This window comes from Epinephelus lanceolatus, chromosome 8 (genome assembly GCF_041903045.1).
Source record: "Epinephelus lanceolatus isolate andai-2023 chromosome 8, ASM4190304v1, whole genome shotgun sequence".
Lineage (NCBI taxonomy): Eukaryota > Metazoa > Chordata > Actinopteri > Perciformes > Serranidae > Epinephelus > Epinephelus lanceolatus.
In genome coordinates, this window is record NC_135741.1 from 13,909,108 (window position 1) to 13,936,398 (window position 27,291).

General features: G+C 41.1%; 1 protein-coding gene across 1 annotated transcript; it reads left to right on the top strand.

The window, feature by feature from the left end:
• The first annotated feature begins 466 nt into the window (after positions 1–466).
• On the top strand, positions 467–27,291 carry bltp3a (bridge-like lipid transfer protein family member 3A). Its single transcript, XM_033629140.2, has 21 exons — positions 467–715; positions 4,801–4,963; positions 8,583–8,621; positions 8,880–8,971; positions 9,088–9,277; positions 9,666–9,806; positions 9,936–10,106; positions 12,066–12,246; positions 12,459–12,545; positions 14,570–14,740; positions 15,123–15,268; positions 16,434–16,575; positions 16,736–16,929; positions 17,030–18,246; positions 18,378–18,562; positions 18,648–18,787; positions 18,987–19,137; positions 19,761–20,026; positions 20,297–20,405; positions 20,552–20,643; positions 23,566–27,291. Exons 1-21 carry the CDS (start codon positions 672–674, stop codon positions 23,680–23,682), a joined length of 4,038 nt encoding a protein of 1,345 aa, XP_033485031.2. The 5' UTR covers positions 467–671; the 3' UTR covers positions 23,683–27,291.

Genomic DNA, 27,291 nt, shown 5'->3' on the forward strand with positions numbered 1-27,291 from the left:
TTGGACTTACCACACTTAGCATATCCCTGGGTACCTCCAACATGTGGGTTAAGTCTGTCCTCTACACATGAAGGGACCCAGATGTAGTGAAAGAGTGATTAATTACCTCTGATGGCATATGTTATTTTTTTTACTGGGGCAAAGTTGTTGATAGTTCAGAAATCCATTTACCCATGGCCTCAAATATATTTTGTGAGTTTACAAATCTTATTTTTATATTTGTTGAAGGTGTGTCATATTTACAGATCACACATTAACACCCGGATTCATACAAATAATATTAACACAAATCAATCTCCAGATCAGCCTGTGATTTTACTTTTAAAGTAATTAAATAGACTATAGTTAAATATTTAGTGGTGGCTGGTGGGATTCTCCGCACCGCCGCCCACCTGTTCTCCCCCCAGCATCCAGCAGGTGACGCCATTTTGTCACAGTTGCCGCCGCCTGAGCTCCACAGTGAGAGTGTGTATGAGCAAGAAGGGGGGTCAGTTGCTGTCCGGAGTTTAGCGAGGTAGCAGCTAGGCTGTGCTGTGCCAGCAGCGGCTACAAAGATGCACTCAGCTCGGGCTGTGTTCAACACAGAGGTCCATGGCAGCTAGTAGCCTACATGTTTAATTCAGAGGGTGAACGGTTGTCGCGGTACGACACGGACACGGACGCTAGCAGAAATGGCCGGCATTATAAAAAAGCAAATTTTGAAACATTTGTCAAGGTACGTGTTATCTCTGGCTTTGTGTTAGCCAGTTAGCCCGGCTGGGTGATGAGTGTTACCGTTACTGCCTACACACAACGCAGCAGACGGCTGTGCGCTACTATCTGCTATCTACACGTTAAGCTAGCTACATTGATTCACCGTGTGGTTGAGAGGTAGCTTTAACGTTACATGAAGGGACAGACATGAGAATAACGTTAGGAGACAGACACTGACAGGGACAGTGAACGCGGCAAACCAGTTCAGCTTGAATGAGACTAACATCGTAAACCAAATTACTTCACCTACTGTATGCACTTTGTGTTCTTAATACTGTTATATGCCACAGACTGCCTTTAATACCTGCTGTAGAAAGCTGATATATTTGAGTCAATGGGCCTTTACTGTACCATACTGCTTACTATGTCAATCAGTGGTCGAGGGCCCTGAATATATCATCAATTACTGTACATGAAAAAGCTCTATCTGCTGTAGCATCTTTTACTCTGTTGAAACTAGGATCTGCACATATGTTCATTGCTGCAGCTCTTTGCACAGCAGGTCCATGTAATTTCATGGTCACTTATATATTGTATATATTACTGGGTTATATGTTGTGAGCTTGATTTTTAATTAATGTGTCTTGCCAGGACTTCTCACAGCAGTTTTATCTTTGCTTTTATGTAGCCTGTATGTTGTATTATGTATGGTTTTTATGGGCTGTGCTATGGTGAATGCACATTTTTGTATTTTTTTTCTTTTTAAACTAGCATCTGCATGTAGGACTATGGTACACTGCTGCAGCTCTTTGCAAAGCACGTCCATTTCATTTCATGGTCACTTATATATTGTGTATATTACTGATCTGTTTGCTATGAATTGTATGTTTTATGAGTGCATATTGCCAAGACTTCTTATAGCATTTTGGATTTTTTCACTTTAAAGTAGCCCATATGTTAGCTTATGTTTTTTTAATGGGATGTGCTATGGTGGATGCACATTTTTATGTATGTGTTTACGGCATGTGTGATGGTGAAACCAAAGAAAAATTCCCACATCCTGGAATGGGCTATAATGAACTTAGACTTGGCTCATTTATAAAGCACTTTGGGTATGAAATGTGCTGTAAATAGATTTGCCTTGCCTTGCTATCATGAACAATATAGCTTTCATATTTGTATTAGTAAACCACATCTATCTATCTAGTTTTTCAGTTATTCTTCCTTGACTTTGTCCTTAGTACAGCTAAAACAAGGCCATCTTCTCCAGGAGAAAATTTAATTTATTTTCTAGGTAAGGAGAGTTGTGGAGAAAGTATTTTAGATGTTGCATATGTATTCTTTCTTTTGCCCCAGATCAGAATACTCAGCAACACTCCTATAGATTTAGTCTGATTACTGCCTATCTTCAGCAACATTTCTTCAACTTGCCCCTTTGCTATACTTAAACAGATATCAAATTCCAGGCACCTTTAGCATCCTCTCCAGAGCTGGTTGCCTCCACAGCCTTTTTTCCATACCTGGTCTTACTCTGCATGTGCTGCTGCTGCAGAAGACACAGAGCCTGCTATTTTGCCTCCTTTTTGGTAATGCTCCCATAGTTTTAGTCTGATTACTGCCTATCTTCAGCAACATTTCTTCAACCTGCCCCCCTGCTATAAAAAAATATCAAATTCCAGTCACCTTCAGCATCCTCTCCACAGCTGGTTGCGGCCTTTCTCCATACCTGGGGTCTCATTTATAAACATTGCATATGCACAAAACAAGGCCTGAAAGAGGCGTACGCCACTCTCCACACCAGAATCGTGATCTATTATAACAGACTTGATAGGAGAAATTTTGACCTAGCTTACGAACATTTTGGAGATGGGAAATTGGCGACACAGATGGTGAGGTGGAAGCCTTATTGTTGAAATTGTTGGGGGGCACACCATTTTTGGCTTTTGTCCGCATGTATATTTTTAGTATGGATCCTGCGCATTGTTTTATAATTGAGAACCCTGGTCTTACTTCCTCTGTGTGTGCGACAGGAGACATAGAGCTTGCTATTTTGTCTTTTTGTTTTTAAGATTTTATCGTGTCATAAGGTGTTGAATTTTCCTTCTCTGTGTGTTTGGCACTGCTGACAGTTGTTAAGAAATTGGGTCAGAGAGTAATGTCTTTAAAAAGATTTCTTTTACCACAGCTGTATGGGTTAAAGTTTACCACAAGACTGGACAGTAGGTGTGTGCTCAATCAGAGGCTCTGTATTTGACTGACTCGTATTCTCCTCTCTTCTGTTGTCTCTGTCACTGAATAATTAAAACAATTATTTGCAGCAGATAGGACACAGTGGACACGTACTTGGTTAGTAGACATGCAAGCAGCATGACAACACTGCTGCTGACCTTAGTTTGCTTTTAGGCAGGAAATGGGTTTTATTGTCCAAGCATCTCTTTGGTTATCTCTGAAGTATGTGACTCAGTGTGGCAGTTTTTTTTATAATGGTTATTTTAAGCTCGGCAAGATGACGACAAGATCATACCTTCAGTCCTTATGTATAAGGTCATAGTCATTATGTTTTGCTGTAAACTTACCATTTTTGCAGCTATTTATCCTGCTGTTAGTGAGCCATTATTTATACTATTGACATTCTTGTAGTTTCTATAATTCTGTTGCACAGCATTATTTATATTTTCATACATTCACAACAACTGCTACACTGCGCACAGTGTTTACTGCAAAAAACACATTGGGATTGGTATATTCTGCTCTTTTTGTTTGCAGTTGTACTTTTCTTTTTCCCCCTGTGTCCATGATGTTCTCGTCTGTGTTGCATTTTGTGTATTCAGTGTAAGCACCTTGGGCATTTTGGTTTGTATACTCTGTATTTGGAAAAGACAAATAGATAAACTTTACCTTAAACTAAGTGTTAAACACACATACAGTGGACTTCTTAAGCTGCTGATGGATTGTTGGATTTAAGCTGACCAGTTCAGTGGTGACTCTTCTCATGTTAATCATCTTAGAGCGGTCTTGGTATTGTTTAATTGTAAAACCAAACAGTTGTGCTTTTTGGAAAAGTTTGCACAATGACTTCTTTCTTGCCCCTGATAAGCTCTGGGATTTCTGCACTCTTTGAACTGATGCTAATCAGAGTAATTAGCCTATATTGGTAGTTTTATAAATAATGGCACCACTATTCAGAAGTCTTTGCTCTAATGTGGGTTAATTAATTATGAATACCAGCGAGTCAACTTCTTTATATTCTGCAAGGGAATTAAAATTCAAGACTCTGCACAATCGTGCCATAGCTGTTTGGTATTTTCGGACATGTGAACTACCTCAACACATCAAACATGACTCATTAGAGGCCATTGAGGACTGTGGGAGTTCATATGAAATGTTCATTTAAAAAGAAACAATGGCCCAGGTTTTGTTCACAATAGAAGAAGTGTTGAGCCGTTATGTTGTTGCTCAATGTCAAAGGGAAGCTTGAACTGGCTTATCAGGCTTATCAGGTACAGCTTGGTGTTAGGCCTGGCCAAACAATGTCAAATGTTATGACAAATTGGACCGTGTTCACATGTTGTCTCATTAGTTTAATTAATATCGTCAACCGACTGTGAGCCATGCTCTTTAGCTGCCTGGCTTGACATTTAGTCTGTATCTTTCTCATCAGTGTCTCTCGGCTGATGCCTGAAATGTCACGGGGATTTGTCAGAACAGTGTTCAGTCATGTGCTGGATGTGAAATTAAAATACTTAACAAACTGATTTGCTTTGATTGCTGCTATATATTCACCCCGTGTGGGTTTGCAGCCTATTCCTGGCTGTCGGAGCTCACTACATCAGCACCCTCACAGAGGTTAACCTAGATGGGGTTCACAGCTATGTGGCTCCAGTAAGGAGGCTGCTACACTTTCTCAGGATGACTCACTCAGTCGCACTACTTCGAAAACGTCTCGGCCTGGCTGCATAATTCAATTCTGTGTATTATTTCTGTGTCTGTGATCGTCAGTGACGTAGATTGATGATGTCAGGTGTTTCCCTTAGTTAAAGTTTTATGAATCTCCTCCAGATTTAGGCTGCAAGTATTCACTCTTTTCACCTGGTCTCCTGTCCTTAGGTTCACCAAGAATCTGTCCCCGGACAAGATCAATCTGAGCACACTGAAGGGGGAGGGGCAGCTGTCCAACCTCGAGCTCGATGAGGAGGTTCTGCAGAACATGCTTGACCTGCCGACATGGCTGGCTGTCACCCGGGTCTACTGCAACAAAGCCGCCATCAGGGTATGTTTCTGACTAGTCAGACCTGATTGTGTAGCAGGTCTGACAGGTGAGGCTGTTTCCCTGTTAAGGCTGTTGCAGAGAAAACTGCATAATGCATGTCATCTTGGGGTAATTGACTTATACTTCATCTTCAGACTAAACAAAGGTTTTCTGTTTATTAATGCCAAAGAGCGTTTTGAAATTCAGAGCGTGTAGAGTCAAAGAGGAAATGAGTAGTGGCAGTGCCACAGAAATAAGCACCGCTGCTGAGAACGTTACGATCCCTCAGACCAGCACTGGTTATTGGTAACAGAGAGGCGAGCCATGATTCAGAGGGACATTAAAGGCCAGAGGCTACAGTGATCCTGAGATAAACTGGCTGGTGTGCATAGAACTGTCGTTATGGTTCGTATTTTCTCCCAAACAATCCCTACAGTGCTACATGTTTAAGACAGTTTGTTTAAAAATACAATCCTGTAATTATGGTCATATTGTTGTCATTAAAATGTACATTAATTTTATCCAAATGAACCTTGATTTCTTCTTGAGTTTCCTTCATAGGTAACTTTAAAGGGAGGCAAACGTAAGATTAGAGATATTATATTTTGTAGGTAAATGTGAGAGCAACTCTAGTTGTAAACTATTAAATCAATTGCCAACTAATTTGATAATTGATTAATTGGTTAGATTAACTTCTTAATTTTTTTTTTTCGTGGCTTTTTAGCTTTATTGGCTAGGATAGTGTAGGTGTGAGAGGGGAAAAAGAGAGGGGTGACATGCAGCAAAGGGGCCACAGGCTGTAATCGAACCAGGGCCGCTGCGGCAAAGATATTGCCTTCATGTATGGGACACCTGCTTTACATACTAAGCCACCGGGTGCCTGGTTTGAGCAATTTCTAAAGAAAAAAAATGACAAAATTCTCTGATTTTTACCTTCCTAAAATTTAATATTTTCTGCTTTGTTTACTCCTCTGTGACAGTAAATTGAATATATTTGAAGTGTGGACAAAACAAAACACTTGAAGAAATTATCTTTGGCTATGGGTAACACTGAGTGACATATTTCACCATTTTCCGACATGTTATTATCATTCAATTATTTTTATTGTTTTTTTTTAAAACAACCAAGACATTGAAACAACCATTGAACATAAACTCACAACACCCAAACCCACCCCATCCCTCCCTGAGGCTGGCCTGCACAGACAGAATAATCAACAAATTGTGTTTTCATCTGTACTGTGTGATGCTTCACCAGTAATATCTCGAGCTTCCCCACGCTGTTCAGTCTGAGTTATTTAGTAAGACATGTAGCGTTCTTTTTTAAACTTTATCATAAATGAGGTTCATGTTGTACTCAGTCAGTGAGTGCTGACTCTGAGTAAAAACTTCTCCTTTGCAGCTGTTTACTGGAATTCACTTGTTCTGTTGTTTGATTTCCTATTTTTAGAAACACTCCAGGGCTAACTGCCCTCAGAAAGCTCCAATATGAAGGCAGAAATATCCTGAACTTACATTAGTCTCTACTAATTCCCTTTTGTTTTTAGGCTGTCAGAGGTCGTCGATGTTTATCAGTTAATTTCTTTTATAAAATAAAATTATGTTTTGAGGAGTTTCAATCCCTTATTTGGGGGCTTTTCTCAGTGCTGAAACTAAACCATTTAAAGTAGACTGTGATCTACTTGTTGATTAGTTTGTAGCCATGCATGCAGTCTGCCTCTAATTTTTTGGACGAATTGCCAGGGAATTTATCTAAACATTGATGGTCCCCAGAGGATGAATCCTACTGGCTTTGGTGATCCCCTGACTTTTCGTCTTGGCTTAACATAGGTTAACATTTGACTTTGTCTAATACTTTGATCTGTGACCAAATATTTTAAAGACATTCCCATCAGCCTCAGGTGTGCTCTGCGTTACTGTTAATATGCTTAACTAAGTTGGTAAGCATGATAAACGTACCAGCTAAACATCAGCATGTCAGCATTGTCATTGCGAGCAGGTTAGCATTTAGCTCAAAGCGCCTCTCTGCATAAGTACAGCTTAACAGAGCAGCTGGCATGGCTGTGGACTCTCACTCTCTGTTAATCTTGACCTACATTTGAAACTCAGAAATCTCAGGAAGTGCTTTAAAATGCCCTTGATCTTTTTTTTAAAGATAAAAGTTTTAGTGTCTAAAATCTAGGATGACTTTTTGAGCTCCCACGGGTCAGTGCTAGTGTTCTATGTTACCGTTATCTAAAGACATCTACAGGCACAACACCAGTTGTCACTGCGATGCAGATAATACAAACAATACATTTGCATGATACACATGTATTACTGGCTATGCAATATATTATTTACTATGTAAAAAATACACAGCTTTAAGACATCCTCACCTTAAAAGCTCTAAACTGTTTGAAGCAAAATGCAGATAAAATTGGAAACCTGTCATAGCCTTGCAAATATAAATGCAGTAATAACTAGTTGCTGAGGTGTTTTCTATAGCAGTATTCTCTTCTTAGATAAGTGTGTTAACACAATGATGCAGCCATGTTCAAAGCATTCCTATCCTCCAAAAACTCAGAAACGGTCCATGCACTCCAGCCATCCACATATGAAAACTCATGTCTGTTGGCTGGCTTGTTATCTTACGTATTGTTTATACATTATTGATATTGACTTTTAGTATTTTTTGTAATCACTGTAAACACTTCTAAATGTCAGCAGTTAGGGATATGAAAGATTAGTTGACTAGCTGATTAAATGTTGCTACCCTTGCCAGTTGGTGAAACGTATTACTGGAATTACTACTACTTTATAGTCGTAATGCAGGTTAATTGGTGATTCTAAATTGTCCATAGGTGTGAATGTGAATGTGAGTGTGAATGGTTGTCTGTCTCTATGTGTCAGCCCTGTGATAGTCTGGTGACCTGTCCAGGGTGTACCCCGCCTCTCGCCCAATGTCAGCTGCGATAGGCTCCAGCACCCCCACCCCTAACAGGATAAGCGGTTATGGAAAATGGATAAGTGAAATGAATGAATGATTACGTTCACCTGACGAGAATGCTGTTGTAATAACAAGGCACCTTGTCCAAGAGATTTATTTTCCTAAAGAATATTGTTTTTAATAAATGTTATTTGTCCACTTTTATTAGTGACTCGTCACGTATGCACATTTTTGTCACAGTGCAAAGTGCCACACACTTCAGTGGCATCTAAAATATGATTTGGTTATTGAAAAGTGTGATTTACGATTTCAAATGGCTCTGATGATATATGTAACATTTTTTTTGGACAATTTTTAACCTTGTAGAGTAAATTGTGGTCGATTTTCTAAATGTTATCTTGTGTTTAGTTTAGTGTCACAGAAATTAGTCATTAGGAAAATCCCTATCAACAATAAGTGTCATTTTTATGTGCTCTATTATCTGTCCTCCTCTTATTTAAGCTCATCTTGTACATGGTAATAATAACTTGGCTGACAGCTGGTTTATATTTGATTTGTTGAGCAGAAACAGCAGTGTGACTCCAAACACTGGCAGTTGCAGGATCGTGATGGTCACTGTGCCCTTGTGCCCAGTGAATGATAAACAGTGCAGAATGCTGTGGCAAGTGTTTGTGGCTGACTCTGTGGACCTTGCTGTCCTGTCTTTTTTAGATACAATGGACAAAGTTGAAAACAAGCCCCATCTGTCTGGTAAGAATGATGCTATTTCTGTCCTCCATAGTTCTTGTAAATTTCTGTAACGCTAGGCTTCTCCTCCTCCTCATATTTTAATCCCAAAATAACTTAACTTTGGCATGGCTCTAGCAGTGCCCTACATAGTATTTTACTGTTTTATCACACTGCTCCATCGGTTGTGCTTTCTGTGATGTTATCATATGTAAATGTTGGGTTATTTTCTTTGTATTCTTGCTCAATTGTATGCTGAATACAGTTACCTCTTTTGTGCAGTTCTTGGATAAGGTGGAGGTAGAAATGCGGACATGTGAGGAGCCACGTCCACCTAATGGCCCCTCTCCTATAGCGATCACAGCAGGCCAGAGGTAAGCCTGAAGGAGTCTTGTTCTAAGCCAACATATCTGATGTATACTCTTCTACCTTCCATGTCATACATATGGTGAACACTGCCTTTGCTCACATTTGTATTGTGTATTCACAGCGAGTACGGCTTTGCAGAGAAAGTGGTGGAGGGCATGTCTGTCAGGATCAACTCCATCACCATCAAGGTGCATTCTCGTGCCTTCCATGCCTCCTTCGAGCTGTGGCAGCTACAAGGCAACAGCCTCAACCCCAAATGGCAGCGCAGTGACCTCCGCTACACCCGCGTCACCGACCCAAAGAGAGGAGAGGTACGCTTTTGTCCTCGTCCTCACCCAGCTTTAACACTGCTCTGTCTGGAAGCTGTATACAAGCCCAACTGAATGTAATGTCTGACCACAGGAACAGTGTGTGCTCATTAGGGCCGCAGTAAATCATTTAATCAAGCCAATTGTTTTGGTTTTTATTAGCCGCAGGGACGATATTGAGATAAACAATGTCTCAGAATGAGGTCTTGTAATCCACTTAAAAGGAAATGTATCTGTTGCCTTTTCCTTTGCTGTGTGTCTCGATATAAAAACATTGGCCTTGCCACACTGACACCGTCCAATAAGGATTCCATGTTAGAGTGGTGTTTTTTGTCCCAATGTTTTTGTGTTTGATTAAATCTGGATGATTTGTGTTTGTTGTTTCAATCAGGTGTTGACATTCAAAGAAATAAACTGGCAGAGTCTACGAATAGAGGCGGATGCCATAGAGAGTGATGACCAGGACCTCGGTAGCACCCCGTTACGTCTCATCACCAACCAGGGTCGCATTCGCATTGCTCTAAAACGCAGAGTAAGACCATGTTTCTACCATTCATTTCCTCTTCTGTCGTGGAACTGGTTAAAAGTCACAAACTTGACCTCATCTAAATTGCAAACTACGTGTCACAAGTCAAGTTTGATTCTTCATTGTTCTGTCCAGATAAAGGACTGTAATGTGCTGGCATCCAAGCTGCTTTTCATTCTGGATGACCTGCTGTGGGTGCTGACTGACTCTCAGCTCAAAGCCATCATCCATTACGCCAAATCTCTCAGCGAGGCCATGGAGAAGTCTGCCCAGCAGAGGAAGAGCAGGGCTGCTGAATCCCTACAGGTGCTGCCTCCCTACATCCTCATAAATGTTTTTGGAGAAAATCAGTGTGAAGAACTCAACTCAAATTTAATTATAAAGGACATTTAAAAACAACTCAAGTTGACCAAAGAGCTATACAAAAGGAATAAAATGCCCAAAACACATACATGAGAGGCAACATAGCTGTCAGATACACAGCTCACACATTCAGAGACACAACACGCACAAGCATGCTTCAGGGAAAACCACATTAAGAGGATTCAAACGCTTATGAATAAAAATAGGTTTTGAGCCCGGACCTAAACGAGTCAATGGTGGGGGCAGATCTGATTGGGAGGGGGACGCTGTTCTACAGTTTGGGGGCAGACACAGCAAAGGCACGATCACCCCTGAAGAAGTATAATATATGTTGAAGTGTTTTAATCACAGACGTCATATGTTTAAAGGAAGTTTTAAGGCATTGTTAACCTTAAAACTAATTTATCTGAGGTCATGTCCCACAAGAAGTCTTGTTTTTGCATCATTATTAATTGATCTGATATTTTAAAAAATTAAAGTACAACATGCCTTTTTGACAAAATACATTTTGTCCTTGTTCAGACTGCCAGCTCAAATCTGTTTTTTGGCATATTCAGCTTGTATCCAGATTGATTTTAGAAAGTCTACACAGCAAAAAATACTCATGACACATGATTTTTACAAATTAGATCCAAACCACATTTGGTGGTGGTTTGAAATGTGATATCAAACTGATTTCTACAAATGCATCTCATTCCAGATCCTCTGAACACACAAATCGGGTTTCAAGCAGAGCGCTATGGAGGACAACATTGAGAACAACATTCCACAGACAGATGCAGGAATTAATTGAAATAAATGGCCGCCACATAACACCTTGATTTTTTTTTTCTTTAGAGTGTAAAATGATGGACCTGCATTTCTCATGCTACTGCGTCACCAGTGTAGTTACATAGTTTCTGACGCCTAGGTTGTTACCACAGCAACCCAAGGTTGGAGATATGTGGCCACGCAAATCTGATCTGATCACTTGCAAATAACAGTCCGTCTTAAAAATCTGATTTGGGAAACAAATCTAATTTGCCTGCAGTTTGAATGAAACATTTGACTTGTTCTAACATCATCTGGAAAAAAAAAAAAAAAAATTACTTTGACCAGTTCACCTCGGAGACTTTAGCTGTTTCTATCTTCATCACTGTGAGTCTAGGTTCATTCTGATTCATTTTTCCCGCCTTTAATGGATTAATTTTTGTCTTTGTTTAGCATCTTTTAAACTCTCCTTACCCATGTGCATAGTATACTTTCTTCAGCTCAAACTCAACTATCGGTTAGATTTATAATTTTAGAAATTTAACAAGGTATATAGCAGCCAGAAAGCTAAAATAAAAAGAAATGATAAGTGATAATAACTCAAAACTATTATTATAAAACACTTCAAGGTTGTAAAAATGCATTGTTGCTGTTTATACACAAAAATATAAGAACTAAAACTATTAATAGAGTCTATTTACATGTAAAGTTATTTTATTCCATCTTGGTTTTGTGCCTTTTTTATTGAAAATCTATATATCTATCTATATCTATATATGCCATTGTTAATTACTGAAAATATGAATTATTCAAATGTTTCAGAAACAATTTTATGGTCTATAGATATAAATGTGATGCTATGTGAAAGCCCCATAGTGGCACTTACACCTGGTTTTCTCAGCTTGTCTCCACACGATATATAAATAAAGTTATTTTAATATAAATAAAACACACAGAGTGTATTCACAGGTTAATAGACAGACTCCGTACATTCATTCAGTATCTTCTCATAACAACACAAACAGCCTTTAACTGAACGTTAATGTGGACAAGACTTCTTCTGAATATGATTTTTTATACATTATAAATAAAATTTGCTTTTGTTTCCCTGTGATATTAATGTTGCTTATTTTATTTATTTGTGTGTTTCAGACTGCTCCTCCATCACCTGGCCTCCACAGCCTCTGGACTGAGCCCCCTCCCGCTCCTACTGGTACCCCCAGCAACATGAGTCAATACTTTGATCTCTATGATGTCAAAGAGTCTTCGTACCACACCTTCATATCCCGCTTGGATTTACACGTATGCAACGACAGTTCTTCAATGGATGAAGGTGACGGTTAGAATTAATTCACCATGTGCCAGAAATGATCACATGTACCGTAGTCTTTATATCTTGGAACCCAAGTGTATTTCTGCTATTTTACAGCATAAAGCCACAACTGTTTGCTCAGAGTAATCCTTAAACTACAGTAATTTGCTGAGCATTTACAGGATAATTACTGTCAGGCTGGGTTGTAACAGATTTCATGTGATACCGCACAGATGACGCTCCACCACCGGGCTTACAAGGTGCCATGCAGCTGACATTCAGGAAGCTGGGTTTCGACTACTACCCTGTCCACAGACCTGGTGAGCGTGACGGCCGGTCCTTTCTGTGACTCTAATCTTACCTCAGTTCAGCCAGAGGCTCTGTCTGGCCCCCACTTCCAGCACAGCATTCATTCAGGACTAGCTGCTAGGAGGATTACAACTCAAGCAGACTAATGGCCTGGGAGTGTGTGCCCACTGCCATTATTCTCTGTGGAATTCCTGGAGTGTAGAATGCAGAGCAGCAGAGTCGCCTCCGGGGCCGATTACGGTCAATTAAACAAAGCTTGAAAATAACATTTTATTTTGCTATTCTGTTTGATTAAGAATCACGGCCTTTGAAGTGAATATTTACACAAGGAAGATGCATATATCAACACAATACTTTACATATGGCGTATAAATATAACTGCACATTCAGCTCGGACATACGGTTATATTAACATATATGTAAGGAATTTGACTCCAGACACACTCAGATGGCAGCAGAAATGCTCTCAGAAAAAATGTCTGGTGTGCTCAGTGGTGCATTAAGCATAATGTATGGACATACATGTGTGGACATGTGCACTTAGAGACAAACCCACACAGACCTCATACTTAAATAACACAGTCATTGTTAATTGTTTGTGGTCTTGTTGTGGTCTCCTCTCAGATTTACTTATTTTACTGTATATGATGTGTTGTATTATTGTAATGAATTACTCCGCACTCACTGTTTTTAACTCTAAAAGCCTAACCAGAGACAGGGGTTGCAAATTAGCCAGAGCTAGAAACCTGCATGCACTGCAACTACTTTGTATTTTACATATGAAGAATGTCTAATGCATTTGTCCTCATCTGATAAACAAGTAAATAAGTAAAACAATGAAGAGGACAAGTTTACAGTCAAAGCTTAACAAATTTAAGCAAACTTTAAAGGGACAGATCACCCTGAAATCAAAAGTCTTCCTCTCACCTGTAGTGCTGTTGATCAGTATTGATTGATTTAGTGTGAGTGTTGGAGATATCCGCCCTAGAGATGTCTGCCCTGTCTCAAATGTAGAGGCCCTAATACATCAACCTGACATCTGGCTGTTGGTCAATGTCGGGCCATTGATGAGAGTCTGTCGCCCTAGTTTTTGTGGTGTGTCACTCTGAGTTAGACATTAAACTCTTAAGCAGAAACAGTTTGTAATTGTTTGTGTTTATGTTCGTTGACACTCAGTAAATATCATTTGTTCTTTCAACATTGGTTCATGTTGTTGGCTACCTAGTGTCTTTAATCCATCCTGTTGCTCTTCCAGTTTCTTTATTTAAATGATGACTACAGACTACCACCGCCTGCGGCTTTTAGAGTTATATCCTCTCAAGCAGGCACAGAGCATAGTGCTAGTTATCTCTTGGCTGTAGTCTTTGTGGTGTGTTCAAGTGCAGCTTTTGGTTGTGAAACAGCCATAATGAGGCAACTGTTGACCTTGTTGCCACTAGGTCTTTGATGTCATTTTGGTATGTCAGAACAAGATGGCAGTGTGAGATGTAACATTGATGGCGTCCTCCTCGGCTGAGCTGTAACATCAGCTAGCTCAGTGGTGCTAGGTGAGCTAGCAGATGCACACTTCTTTCTGGACGGTGATACAGTTGGCAGGTGTAGTTCGGTAGAAAGAAAATAGTTCCGACATGAAACTGCTCACAACAAGGTCTGTGGATTATCGTGAGTAAGTGGGTCATGATTTATGGAAAGAGACATTGCTGTTGAGTTTTTCAAATGTATTTTTTGGCACTTTAAGCACCACAAGCTGAGTGCCATCTAGTTCTATTATATTGGGGAGAAGGCAGACATCTCTATGGCTGATATCTCCAACACTCTGCAACTCACACCAAAAAAATGTAGATAGATAGCACTGCAGGTAAGAGGAAAAATATGTATTTTTAATTTTGGGGGGAACTGTCTCTTTAACATACAGCTGTTACATACAGACTTGAGTTGAACAACAAATTGTGTATCAGTGTTTCTTCAGACGAAATTAGGTTTAAGCCTAGAATGATTGCTGAGTCATAACTGCCTTGTTGCTGCTCTTACACAGCTGATGGGTGTCGACACTGGGAACGCCACAGCGGAGCCATGGAGGCTCAGGCCCAGTGGGCTTGGAAGCTGCTGCAGGAGTACCAGAGGAGACCAGAGACTTCTGGGTTCCCTGGGCCACAGACTGAGGCGGCCCAGCCAACCAAGGACTCCTCTCCAAAGACAGCACGAGGTATGACCGCAGAAATGATCCAGAGGTTAGTCTTGACATAGGAAATATGTTTCTTTTATGGCAGCTGAACACAGATAAAATGACACAGTTCTTGTCAAAACAGCAGGAAACAGCCAAAAACTGTGTGATGAAATAAAACATGAATATTTGTCTGCCTTTATTGCACAACAAAATACCACACAGTAGCAACAAGGAAGCTGTGACACCAACACATGGCTCAGTTACCACAACATTTATGATAAGAGAGACACAAACCCTTATCTGTAAAAATATTTCTCAACCTGAGTGTCATGTCATCTAACCAGGAATCAGACTTGCTTTTCTGTGTGTAAGTCATTTCTGCTTGTCACACAGTGTTTTCTCTCCCATGCGTGTACTTTAGACGGACAGTCCAGTCCCAAGTCGAGCCCCGCTGACACAGAGCAGCTGCCCCGCAGGAACTCTGTCCCAGCTCCTTCAAGGTCGTCTCTGAAGAGGCTGCGATCCAGCTGTGTGGTGGTCAGGATGGATGACGTGGACATTCACCAGGCAAGCTTTAATGATCAACTGATTTGATTTACTTGCTCGAGCAGAAGCTTTACTCCAATAAATGGACTTGTGTTCCTCAGTGGGAGCCGTCAGGCGGTACCTATGGCGGGGCTGCAAGTCGCTTTGCATTTAGAGAATTTTAGCAGTGACAAAGCAGTCACTGATGGTTTGGATGTTTAGAAAACAGGAGTTTATGATCAGAAAATCTGAAGTGGAACCAATAAACCTCCTTCCACATGACTGTTTATATGCAGTGGATCATACAACACAGACAATATCAACAACCCCTTTATCATCTTGAAAATAAATGACACATAAGCATCCCCAGCAACTTTTCTTAAACGCACTTGGACACACATGATTACCTTTGACAAAAAAAAACATGTATATTGTTGGCTCTACTCCAGAACCGTAGCTCCATGGCTAGCTGGCTGGCACGAGCGTCACGTGCTGCAGTGTGCTCCTCACTTGGAGATAGCTCAAACTGCAGAAAGGCGTGTTAGATTAGCTGCTTTGCAGGCATCTGCCTGACAGGCATTACAGAGGGAACAACAGTCTCTTTCAGACCGAGCATCTGATATGTTTGATCAGATTTCCGATCTGTTTTTTTGACCTGATAATGTGTAAATGCATCAAAATGTCCCACTGGGAAGCTCTAACAGTGGGAGATTTATTATTTCTTTGCTAACAACTACAGTTTTGTAATAATTCCTGAAGTTTAATGCAAAATAATACCCCAAGTGTCAGAAAAATACCTATTCACTTCACTCGGCTGCTCCAGCTCCATTCATCTGTGACTGAGAAACCCCCCCGCCACTTCAGATGACACTCTCAGGCTGGTTCTGCAATTTCACTTTGGACATTTCACACTTTCCATCATGAAAGAAAGCAACATTTCCAGGGACTTTTTCAAGTAAAGTAGTTATTTAAAGTAGTTTTTGTAGTTCCCCATTTGCTAGAACAAGAGACACCCAGGGGAAAATCTGTTCATGTCGGGTCTCCACCTTCAGTCTGCGACAGGAAGTCAGTGATGTTCAGACTCAGGGGGTTTAGTTCTGTTATGTGTAAGTTACTGTGTTCTGAATGAGGCAGATAAATGCAAAATAAAATTCAGTATTTTGTGATATTTCCACCACTGTTCTAACCTCCGCACCTCAACATACAGGTGTCTACAAGAGGACGTCAAAACAAGAAGACGCTGTCTTTAATATCCTGCAACCGTAAAGCTCTGAATTTGCCAGACAACGTACCGGCAGTTCATCTCGAATTCACTGAGTACTACTTTCCTGACAACCCCACTTTCACAGGTATCATGAAAAACATTTTAGTTTTTGTCTCTCTGAAGTTTAGATTTTATTTGAGCAATGTATATCTGCTTTACTTGGTCACGTACTTAATGACATAGTTACAAATTATGACTTGTAAATATCCTGTATCAGTATCCTTCTCCTTTTTTTCATCCCTCAGTGCCCACCTCAAACCTGTATGGCCAGCTGAACGGCCTCCAGCTCTGTGTAGACCCACCCAGCGTGTTGTGGATCAATCTGTTCTCCAGGGGTCTGCTGCACACCCTGGACCAGGTCAAAGCTTTCTACCATTTGCAAGACAGCAGCAGGGCCGAAGAGCACGTAGACATCCGCGTAGATGCATCACAGCTTAAGGTAAATACATATCTGTTTCGTCTGATTGTAGTTTTTTGCATTTCTAACAAACGTCTGTAAACTGATAGTTGATGTGACTGTTTTTTATTCCTCTCTATAGTTAATAATCCCCTTGGATTCTTCCATATTGGATCATCCGGAGCGTCCACAGTCCCTCTCTGTTACTGTACCCCAGATGGTTCTCAGCAACACCCGCCTCTGCCCTCATGGCTCCAGAGCTGACCTCAAAAGCACCATTGACAAGTTCTCTAGCTGCCCTTTTTTCCAGCCCACACCTCCCTGCTGCCCCTACCCCAGAGACCAGAGTGCCTTCCACCCCATCCCATCAGCCTTCCTTCAGCACTCTAAAGAAACAGTGCTCCAACCTCTGGACAAAAAGCAGCTACGATCACAGGACGTCTGGTCTCTCAGTCTGTCCCGTGTGACCTTAGGTTTTGACGGAGCGCGGCGATTCCCCAAAGGCAGAACTCAACCTTTTGTTGAGCCCTTCGCAATGTCTGTGTGGATGTGTCAGCCCGCTGCCTTTAAAAACAGATCATCGTCTTCCCCCTCTAGTCCCAGCACGGCCCAGCAGCCTTCCTCAGAGCAGGAAGAGGCTCCGCATGCCTCTTTCCACGTCTTGGCCAACACCATCACGCCGGTGAAGATGTGGCTCAACCACTACCAGTATGTTGCCCTGCTGAGGATGAAGGACGCCATGGCTCGATTAGGGGCAGAGTTGGGTCAGGATCTACGAGACGTTAAACAGGCTCACGGCCAGAAGACAAAACCTACTACAGCTTGTGTTGCCCTCCTGGTGGACTCTACAGAATTGGGTCTTTTGTTGCCGCCGGTGTCCACAGAGCCCGATGAAGAAGTCCCCCACACTCCAGAGACTGATAGCCCCAGCATGACTGACTCTGACATCTCCCCCACTCATCACTCTGCAGTGCTGGAGGACAGCGGGTTAGAAAATGGCATCTCCTCCATCAACACCGCCACTGCGTTTGACCAGGATGAACAGGACGAGGTGGTGGAGGAGGCATGTGAGGCTGTGGAGGAGGGCTTGGACGGGGACGGTTTGACAACACAGGAGGACACCCCTGTGCTTTCACCTCCACTCTCACCTGGACACTCCCCTGTCCTCTCTCGCGAACCGTCCAACTTCAGCCTGGAGGGAGAGCTGTCAAGCGCCATCAACGTCACCAAGGATGTGACCAAAGATGCCATTAGTGCCTCGCTGGACTTGACCAAAGGGGCGTTTTCAATAACAAAGGACGCCTTTAGCATGCTGAGTCGTGGCTCAGGGATGAGCAAATTGTTCAGTCCGCAGGCAAAGTAAGTGCTCTCCTGCTGTGCTGTTGGCACCATAATAGTGTTTGTGTGTCTGGAAGCCATACTGTGCGCCACATGTTATTACAGGCTGTCCCGTCACAACTGTGTGTGTGTAAATGTGTGTGTGTTCATAGGGAACAGGTCCAGCGTACAGAAGAGTCCTCCCCCTCCCTGGCTGCCAGCCTGCACCACCAATCCATGAAGCAGTCGCCTTCCCAGCATTCCTTTGATAGTGCTATCTTGGATGGCAGCCTGCCTGACGAGAATCTCTCTGTGGATAGTGACGTCAGCGACAATTTTGTTGTTCTCATGGACTCAGGTGCTTAAAATACCGCCAGGTTTCCAAAGCAATTTTTCTGAATAACACAGGTGACACCTACTATAACTTTGTATCATGTTTGCAGAGTCAGGTGTGGAGTCCATGCGTCCCAACAACACTCCTGTGGGCAGTCGAGGCAGCCCAGCCCCAGGGACAGAGGGAGGGTCATCAGCTGATCTCAGCAGCTCTCTGTCCCAAAGTATTGAGGACGTGTCTCAGGATATGGTGCGTTACTAAGCTCAAATAAAAGATTTCATGGATAGACTGAATATGTCGGTGGAGTTTCATCGTCTTCTTGAACAGCCACTTCTCAAAGAAACATTAAAATCTTTTCATCAGTAATTACAACAATTCAAACATTCATTTCACATCTAAATCTACAGTGGATTAAATGTGACCTTACTGTGATGTGCTGTTGTTACAGTCCTCAGTTTTGTTGCTGGTCCTGAGTGGAACAGCCTGTACTATGGAAGCAAAGGGAGAAGACCAAGTTGTTGCTGTAGAAACTCAGAGCGTGACCCCTGTGCAGTTGGGAACTGTCAGAGTATCAGACCTGATGGCCGGCCTCGTACAAGGTAACCTGGATTATTATTGCCATGGTGTTTGTTTCCTGTCAACAAACTCTTGAAATATAATTTCTCAGATCACATTTCTCTGTTTACTGGTTACATGCAACGACAGTCCCGGCTGAAGGCATTATGTTTTCAGGTTGTCTGTCTGAACCTACATTTGTCCCATTCTTGTGAACACATAATCTCAAGAATGCCTCGAGGGAATTTCCTTAAATTTGGCACAAACCACTTGTGACATGTGAAAACCCCACCTCTCAAAACATGATTTGACCACAACTCAAGCATTCCTGTGCTAATTATGACTAAATTTCGCACAAATGTCTAACAAGGTAAAATGATAAAGTGATGACATTTTCTATTCAAATGGTCAAAGGTCAGCTTCACTGTGACTGTGGCATACAACTTTGCATATATTCTTATCCCCATTCGGAGAAACTAAAGCGTGGCAGAGCATTGTTCCTATGGGCTACATCAACACTAAACCCCAGAGAATCAGAATGTAGTTGGCACATTGTCTCAGCTGGAAAAGGAACCTGACCAAGTCACAGTAGGGAAAGCATACCGGAACTTGTTGTATAAAGTGCCCAACTGGCTTACAAATGCAGCCTCACCTTTGTTCCCTGCAGCCCCAGGCGGACAAAACCAGAAGCAGGACAGGCCGCGCAGCAGGGGCTCTCCAGCAGTGTGCATGCGAGCAGAAATGGGTCCGTGTGCAGCCCGACACTCTGCTCTGGCTGAGTCTCTGGGATTCCTGGAAATTAGAGTGCAGGACTGCAAGGCAGAGCTGTTTGCCTCCACTGTGGCCAACATTGGGCCTTTTCTGGAAGATGAGTTCAGTGTGGATGGTCAGCCGATGAGGTTACGCATGAAAAACATCACTATCACTCTGAAGGTGGGTTGTTGATAACGCCTGGAATTGAGTGTAATTTTGAATTTGCTGATTATTAGATGTAAATAGAAAATGCATTTTACATTATTGTAGATATGATTATATAAATGTTTTGTACGCTTTTAATGCAGTTGCCATACTGAGTGCATTATCCCGGTGAAATAAAATGTAACTGAAGCTTTGAACACACTCTAATCTTTTAGAGTAAAAGGACTAATGGAGAGCCAGTGTTGACGTGTGGTAAATTGTCAGAATCCCTTTTGTGTCTTTTAGGATGATGGCCCTAAAATCTACCCTACAGCCCCTCAACCTGTCCCAGCCTCGTTCATTGTAGACGCACTGCTCCTCGAGCGCAGTGAGGATGGCCTCATGAGGCTCAAAGGTGAGCAAGAAGATAACTTGTGCTGTGAATACACCCACATATCCACAGGACCATGAACCGTAAAACCACAAGTCCTCCAGCTGCTGTAGTGTGTTTACAGAAAGATGAACAGAAAGTGATCCTCACCATTTCCTGTCTGATTGCAGCTGAAGGTACCGACCCTGAAGCCTCAGCAGGTGTTCTTGTGGACAACCCGGACAACTCAAACAGTTCCTGCTCTGATCAACAGCAGAGCGAGGTAGGTTAGACCGAGCAGTACCATATACTGTACATGCTTCATCTTAATGTGTCTGCAGCCACAGGTGGAAGCCAGGAGTTTAGAAATACTGAGGTCCTAATGACTACATGTGACTTTTTTGGAGGAGATAGGTGTGTGTGTTTGTGGGTGAGGTGGGGGAGGTGGGGGAGGTGGTTGGTTAATTATACAAGTGGCCATGATATACTATTTAAATATTTCCCAGCACATTTAACCCTTTGAAACCTGAAACGACATCACTTTTCTTGTGCTGCTTTCAAACGTCTTTCACAAGTATTCAAACCTTTGAACCCAGAGCTAATTGGTGTGATTTTATACAAAGACTTTGGGGGGAAAAGGCAGTGAGCAACTTGGTAAAAAATGTTCCACAAATTGCAATATAACTAATTTTAAAAAGACTATTCAAAAAAGCTAGGGGGAAAACAATATTAATAATTGTCATTATTATTATTTAGATTATGTTACATAATCGTTATAATTTTTAAACTCATTTTCCAGGTCATTTCCTTGTTTTTTTGGTTTTAATTTTTGTGTATTTAAAAAAACAAATTCAAACCAATTTTCTCGCCTATAATTTTTTCTTTTTACTAATTTCTTGCTAATTTTTTTTTGAAAGAGCCCAAGTCAATTTGATGTCACAAAGGGTTCATATTATGTTTCTCTGCCTCCACAGAGTGAGTAAGTGGTTATTTTTTTCCGTAATTTTATATTTATTTGACGTATCACATGGTATGGAGTACAAACATTACATACAGTAACAGAACAATGGCACACAGCGTGGCTAAAGTACAACAAATGTTACTTGAATAAAGGAAGGACATTCTTCAAAAAACAACCTAGTTTACAGATAACTTTTGGCTCATGTGATTGTAATAACAAAATTAATTTAAACATAGATGGACGGTTTGAATGATTATTTGGAAAAAACCTTTCTCTGTAAGTCATTCAGCTTACATTCTGACATTCAAACAAAACATGATACTCATCTCCCACATGATGATCATCACAGAGGTTGCAGATCCTCTGGTTTCTATCCAGCCCTTTATATCTTCAGGTGACTTCAGGAATTCTGGTGTTATTTACTCTGAAATTATAAACGGCCTGTCTGTACTTTTGGTTTTAAAATACTACAGATGGCATTTGCAGTAATTAACTGTGGCTGAACAACGACAACCAATAAGAGCTGAGGAGTCTCTAACGCAGTTGTCAATCACTGTTTGTGAACTGCGGTCAAACTGTCAAACTAGGCAGCACTGATCAAATTTGAATCAAGACTATGTCTCCCCTCAGCAGTTGCTTTAGTTTACTGTTTGTTTGGTGAGGTGTCTTGTAAATCAGAGCACATTTCCTTCACATCCTTTCGTAGCTCTTTTGCTTCAGCTCTTTTGCTTGGCGTTTTCAGATTCTGATCTTAATTCAATAATTTATATTTTAAGATAACATCTTTCATTTGCTTCAGCATGTCCTCGAGGCTTTGTTCAAGGCTTTTATCAGCTGCCATCATGTCTGGTGTTTTGCTTGTCCCACGAGCGTTGTCTTTTGTCTTTGTTTTCTTGGATAGCTCTTGCATAATCGCTTCTGAGCGCAGATTCATTCTGTTTAATAACTCTTTTCGATTTTCGTGATTTTACTGCTTTCAGGGGGGTTTATTAGAGACGTTCTCGCGCTACTCTGTCATGCATGCTGCTGCCCGGAAGCCCCTCACATTTTTCAGAAACATATTTTAATGACTCCAATCAAAAAGTTTGCTTGCTTAAACGCTATGTAACTTAATCCTACATGGCAGCAGGGTCATAAACTTTATCATTTCATCATCTTTTTACAGCTGAACAGTACACTAAAATATGTTTCTGAAAACATTTTAGGTGAGAAATAGGCAATACAGCAACAGAATCTTGATTCATATTTTACAAGCCCTGCCTAGTTTGACTGTTTGACTGCAGTTCACGAGCAATGATTGACAGCTGCGTTGGAGACTCCGTGGCTCTGATTGGTTGTTTTTCCAAACGGGGGCAGTGGATTCTTGCAAATGCCATTAGGAGCACTAGGAGAGGCAGAGGAACATGATTTTTTTCACATAATATTTGACTCATATACTGCTGTCACACTTTTGGCAAATAAGACAAAAACTTGCTTTTATATTGTTGAAATTTATTGCCATGGTCATTTTATTTCTACACACACGCACAAAAAACTTGGTTATATACATGTAAAGTCACAGTATATACCTCGCAGGATATAATATACTAGACTTGAGGCGTCAGTTTGAAAGTAAGCGTTAATGTCGTCACTGATCATTATCCTGTGGATTATTTTCACACTGTTTTTCTCCCCAAAAGTTACACATAGTAACAGGTTATAAAACATGACCTCAGTGGTCACTTTGGCCTTGTCTGTATCACAGTCACAGTTCAGGGAGCCAACAAACAAAAGGGCCGGTTTGTTTAGTTTTGTAGTGTGTGTGTGAATGTCAAGTGTGAAGTGTGAAATCAAGATACGACTTGCAAACAAATTTAGCGGCTATCAAAAGGAATATCAACACTATGCCAACCATGATGCTGTGTGTATCTGTGTGTATCTGAGTGTAGCTGTGTATGATACTCTCACAGGGTCAGGTTAAGTTATTGAAACCTCTGCTGCGTTAGATTTACAGGTCCTGCTCGTGTTTAAGTCTTCAGTAATCTGCTGTGTCTTCAATACAGCTGTTAAACTGGTGTTCTGTTACTGGTCACCTCTAAGATACACAACACAGAGATGTGTCCGTACACAAGATTGTCTAATGGTATTGTAATTACACCTGTTGCTGTCAGGCAGAATCTGATATCCGCACACTTGGCGTGCAGCACCTTGGCAAAGCGTTCTTGAGCTGGAGCTGGAACTAACCAATCCAATAATCCGTTACAGGGACAAACCCTGGAGTCCCAGCTCTCTGATGCCCAGGCTGCTCTCGCCCAGGCCCTCAGCGACAGAGAACGCCTCCTTCTGGAAGTCAGGAAGTATGACCCCATGTTTACCCTGTGAGCCTCTCTGTCTTTCACCTCTCAACCTGCTGCATTGCTGCTCCGGCTGAGGATCAGTGATGGGATGTATCGGGCTGAATGTCAGGAACCAGCAAGACTCAGTAAAAGCATGTCAAGACATTGGACATGTTTGAAAAGACGATGGATCCGAGCTGTGGCTCTGGATCACTTCCTACTAGCGATATCACACTGTTCATGGGATTATAAAAGAGCCCCTATAACAAGTACTAAAGGGGAACCTAGTGAACTAACTTGTAGGTACATTAATGGTACGACTTTTTATCTGGCAGTCTAGATACTCCTCATTGCTCTACTTAACACAGATTATCCTATTTATCATCCAACAGTGTGGACAGTAAACTCATTGTGTGGTTTCAGTGTTTGTCACACAGCATGCAAGTTTACATTTCATCAAGCTTTAATTCTCTCCAGTAAATTCTTGTGTTTCGGAAATATTAAGTCAAGCACATGCCAAAACCTCCTCTTCACATGCACTGACACTGCCAGACAGCTGCTAGTCCCATCAGTCACTCCCTCTACAAAACACAACCTAAAGGGAAACAAGTGTATGTTTCAACCTGGACCCATTTTCTCCATGTTTATGTGTCTAAGTGGCTAATGGAAACAGGAATGTTGACACTGGTCAAGTATTGACAGAGAGCACTGCAGCCAGCAGTGCGAAACAAGCTGCAATGTAACAGGAATTTATGGACTGTTAATTTATGTCAGATTAACAGTTATGACAGGCTCAGATTATTAAGTGTCTGACAACATTATGGAAAGGATACCTACAGAAACAGACCTTTTTGGTAAAGAGTAAGATCCTTTTCCTTAACCAGGCACAAGGGGTGGGCAATATGGTCCTAACATTATATCACGATATTTCATGGAATTTTTGTGATAACGATATCCTTGACGGTATGACAAATTAGCAAAAAAAAAAAAGGTATTATTAATTTAAGAACATAGAATTGCAACAAAATAAGTGATTTAGTTTTACAGTTCGCCTTAATAGTAAGCCTTAATTCACCCAGTTAGATATGAAAATATGCCGGCTCTATACAGGCTAAAATTACAGTTTCTTTAAATGGAGTCTGGTGGGTTTAGTGATGGTGATTTCCGGGTTTTTTTCTGGTTAAAAGAAAAGGTCTTACTCTCTAACAAAAAAAGTCTGTCTCTGTAGGGATCCTTTCCATAATGCTGTCAGACAAATTACAATCTGAGCCTGTTAGTTGCAAAAACAAACACTTTTAGACGTAAACAGACGGTGCACAAATGCCCCAAGTGTTTACACTGCAGCCTGTTTCGCCTCTGCAGGCTGCAGCCCTCTCGCTCAATACTGGATTAGCCTCAAAAATTGTTACTCCCATTAGTCATTTAGTCACAAAAGCATGACAAAATAGAGGCTGGGTTGGAAAAATACTTAAGTTACCCTTTAATGTCAGGCATGCTTTTTAAACAGTGCTAATTCACATGTAGCACATTTAAAGGTAGACAGTCATAAAGCTAAATGGAGTTAGTAATGTAGATTACTTCTGTTAGGTGTGTGTTCCTTTTCAGTTTAAAGTATTATGACAATATTGTCAGCTGTTACTTGTGTTGTGAAAGGTAGGGAAAACAATGCACTTTTTTTTTTTTTTTTTTTTTTTAAGAAAGGCAAAACACTGCTTTCACCAAGAGATGGATGCATCTCTACTTCCACCTTGGTTGCTTTATCAGCGGGGTGGAATGGTTACACTCTTATCAAGTTCTCACTGTTCTCAAAAAGCGGGTCAAATCATTCCCCAGTGTTATTTTTCTTTGAGTTGTGAAACGTCGATCGTTCTCCTTTTGTACTGTGAAACTGTGCTCTGTGGTAAAGATGTCCACTCACGACGACACACCTTTCGACCTCTCCCTTTGGCTGTGGAGAGCAGGGTGCACAGTAGCTTCAGTATTGTAACAGGGTTAGTTTTCTCACTCTAACTCTCTGGTTTAAAGATTAAACCACCTACCACAGTTATAATACTTGATCTCAGTAAAACTTGTTTTGTAGCTTGCCAGGAAACAACTCAGACTGCTTGTGTTATTACCTCTGTGCACATTTGTCATGTGTAGTATAATGGTCACGAACATATATGTGTATATTTATTTAGATCTGTGAACATGTGTTTTTTTTAGACCACAGTGTACTGAAGCCATATCAATCAACACAAATTACATTTAAAAAAAATCTGTAGTACTGATCACGTATGCAGAGTGTACACAGTGTGTCATGTAAATGACCAGTTTCACTATGAGCACTGATATATTTCAGTGTGTGTATCCTGCTCTGCTGCAGATTTGATCTGAAGCCAGTTGCCTGTTCAAATTTCCTTCCCTTTCTCCTCTCTATGCATAAATCTGTGACATGCATAGATAGAAACAATGATGGATTTGTTCATCAAAGACTGTTTATCGGTACAACATTCATTTTATGAATGCTCTCATGAGAAAGACCTCTCTGCTGGCTACATCTTAGGTACAGAAGTTCTATTGTTAAACCACTGGTTTATCATTTTAGCCTGTGGAGGTATGTTATCTATCTTCATGGCTGCAAAGCTGTGACAGCCACCTTTCACTCATCATTGTCCTGTTGTGTGCTGCGGAGCCCCCTGGTGGCTGGACTGGCCAGAGCACTCCTCATTCATTTATTTTCTTTCTTACATTTGGTTGCCTTGCAAGCTATGAATGACTGATTTGCATTCTTAAAGAGGAATGTAAGATATTTAAGCAATAGACAGACAGCTTAGGTTGAACCAAAAACACGACAAAGAACGGTACACTACACATTTTGGATGTGGAATCTTTTTTTTGTCTTATAAGACGACTAACGTCAAAGAAAAGTATTTTACCTGTCCACCAGGTTATAATGTTTTCCCTTGAACTGCATGTGTACTCCACACATCCGTACTATCAGTGTAATAAAGCAGAGAAACTGCCCTTTAACCTCAGTATAACTTATAATCGTGATCTTCTCAGCTTTTGATGTTTATGTTTTTGCATGGCCTTAGTAGACAAAGACACAGTGGTACGAAACTGAACGCCCCATGCTGGATGCAACATGTAGCTGTTAAGTTTATCCAGTTTCCCTCTCCTGTCAGGCCTCAATGTTGAGTAGCATCTCTATTCTGCTGACAAACTGGTGCTCTGAGTTCCATCTGCTCATAACCATGCAAACAGGAGACGGACAGAGAGTGAAGCGAGACTCACTGCGGCTCAGATGTCTCTTTTCATAAGACTGACCTGGCAAAGTGTTGACACTGAACGCAGATGCATGTACTGAAGTTGTGTTGCGTAGTTTATGCCTTGTGGATTACTTGCAATCGTGTGATAAATTCACTGGAAATTGCACTTGTTTCGATGTGAATCACTTCAAAGGATCGCAGAGGAGTCCTTGTGAAATCTTCCTGAGTGATGCAAATGTTGGAGACCCTGTGGACAGTATTTTTGTCAGTTGTGTAGCATTACATTGACTTTTGTATTGTCTTTATCACTTCATTGAGACTAATATATTTGGTTCTGTGAACCAAAGCTAGTATGTGGAAAATATTTTAAAAGTGAAACAATAAATGATTAATTGCTGAACACA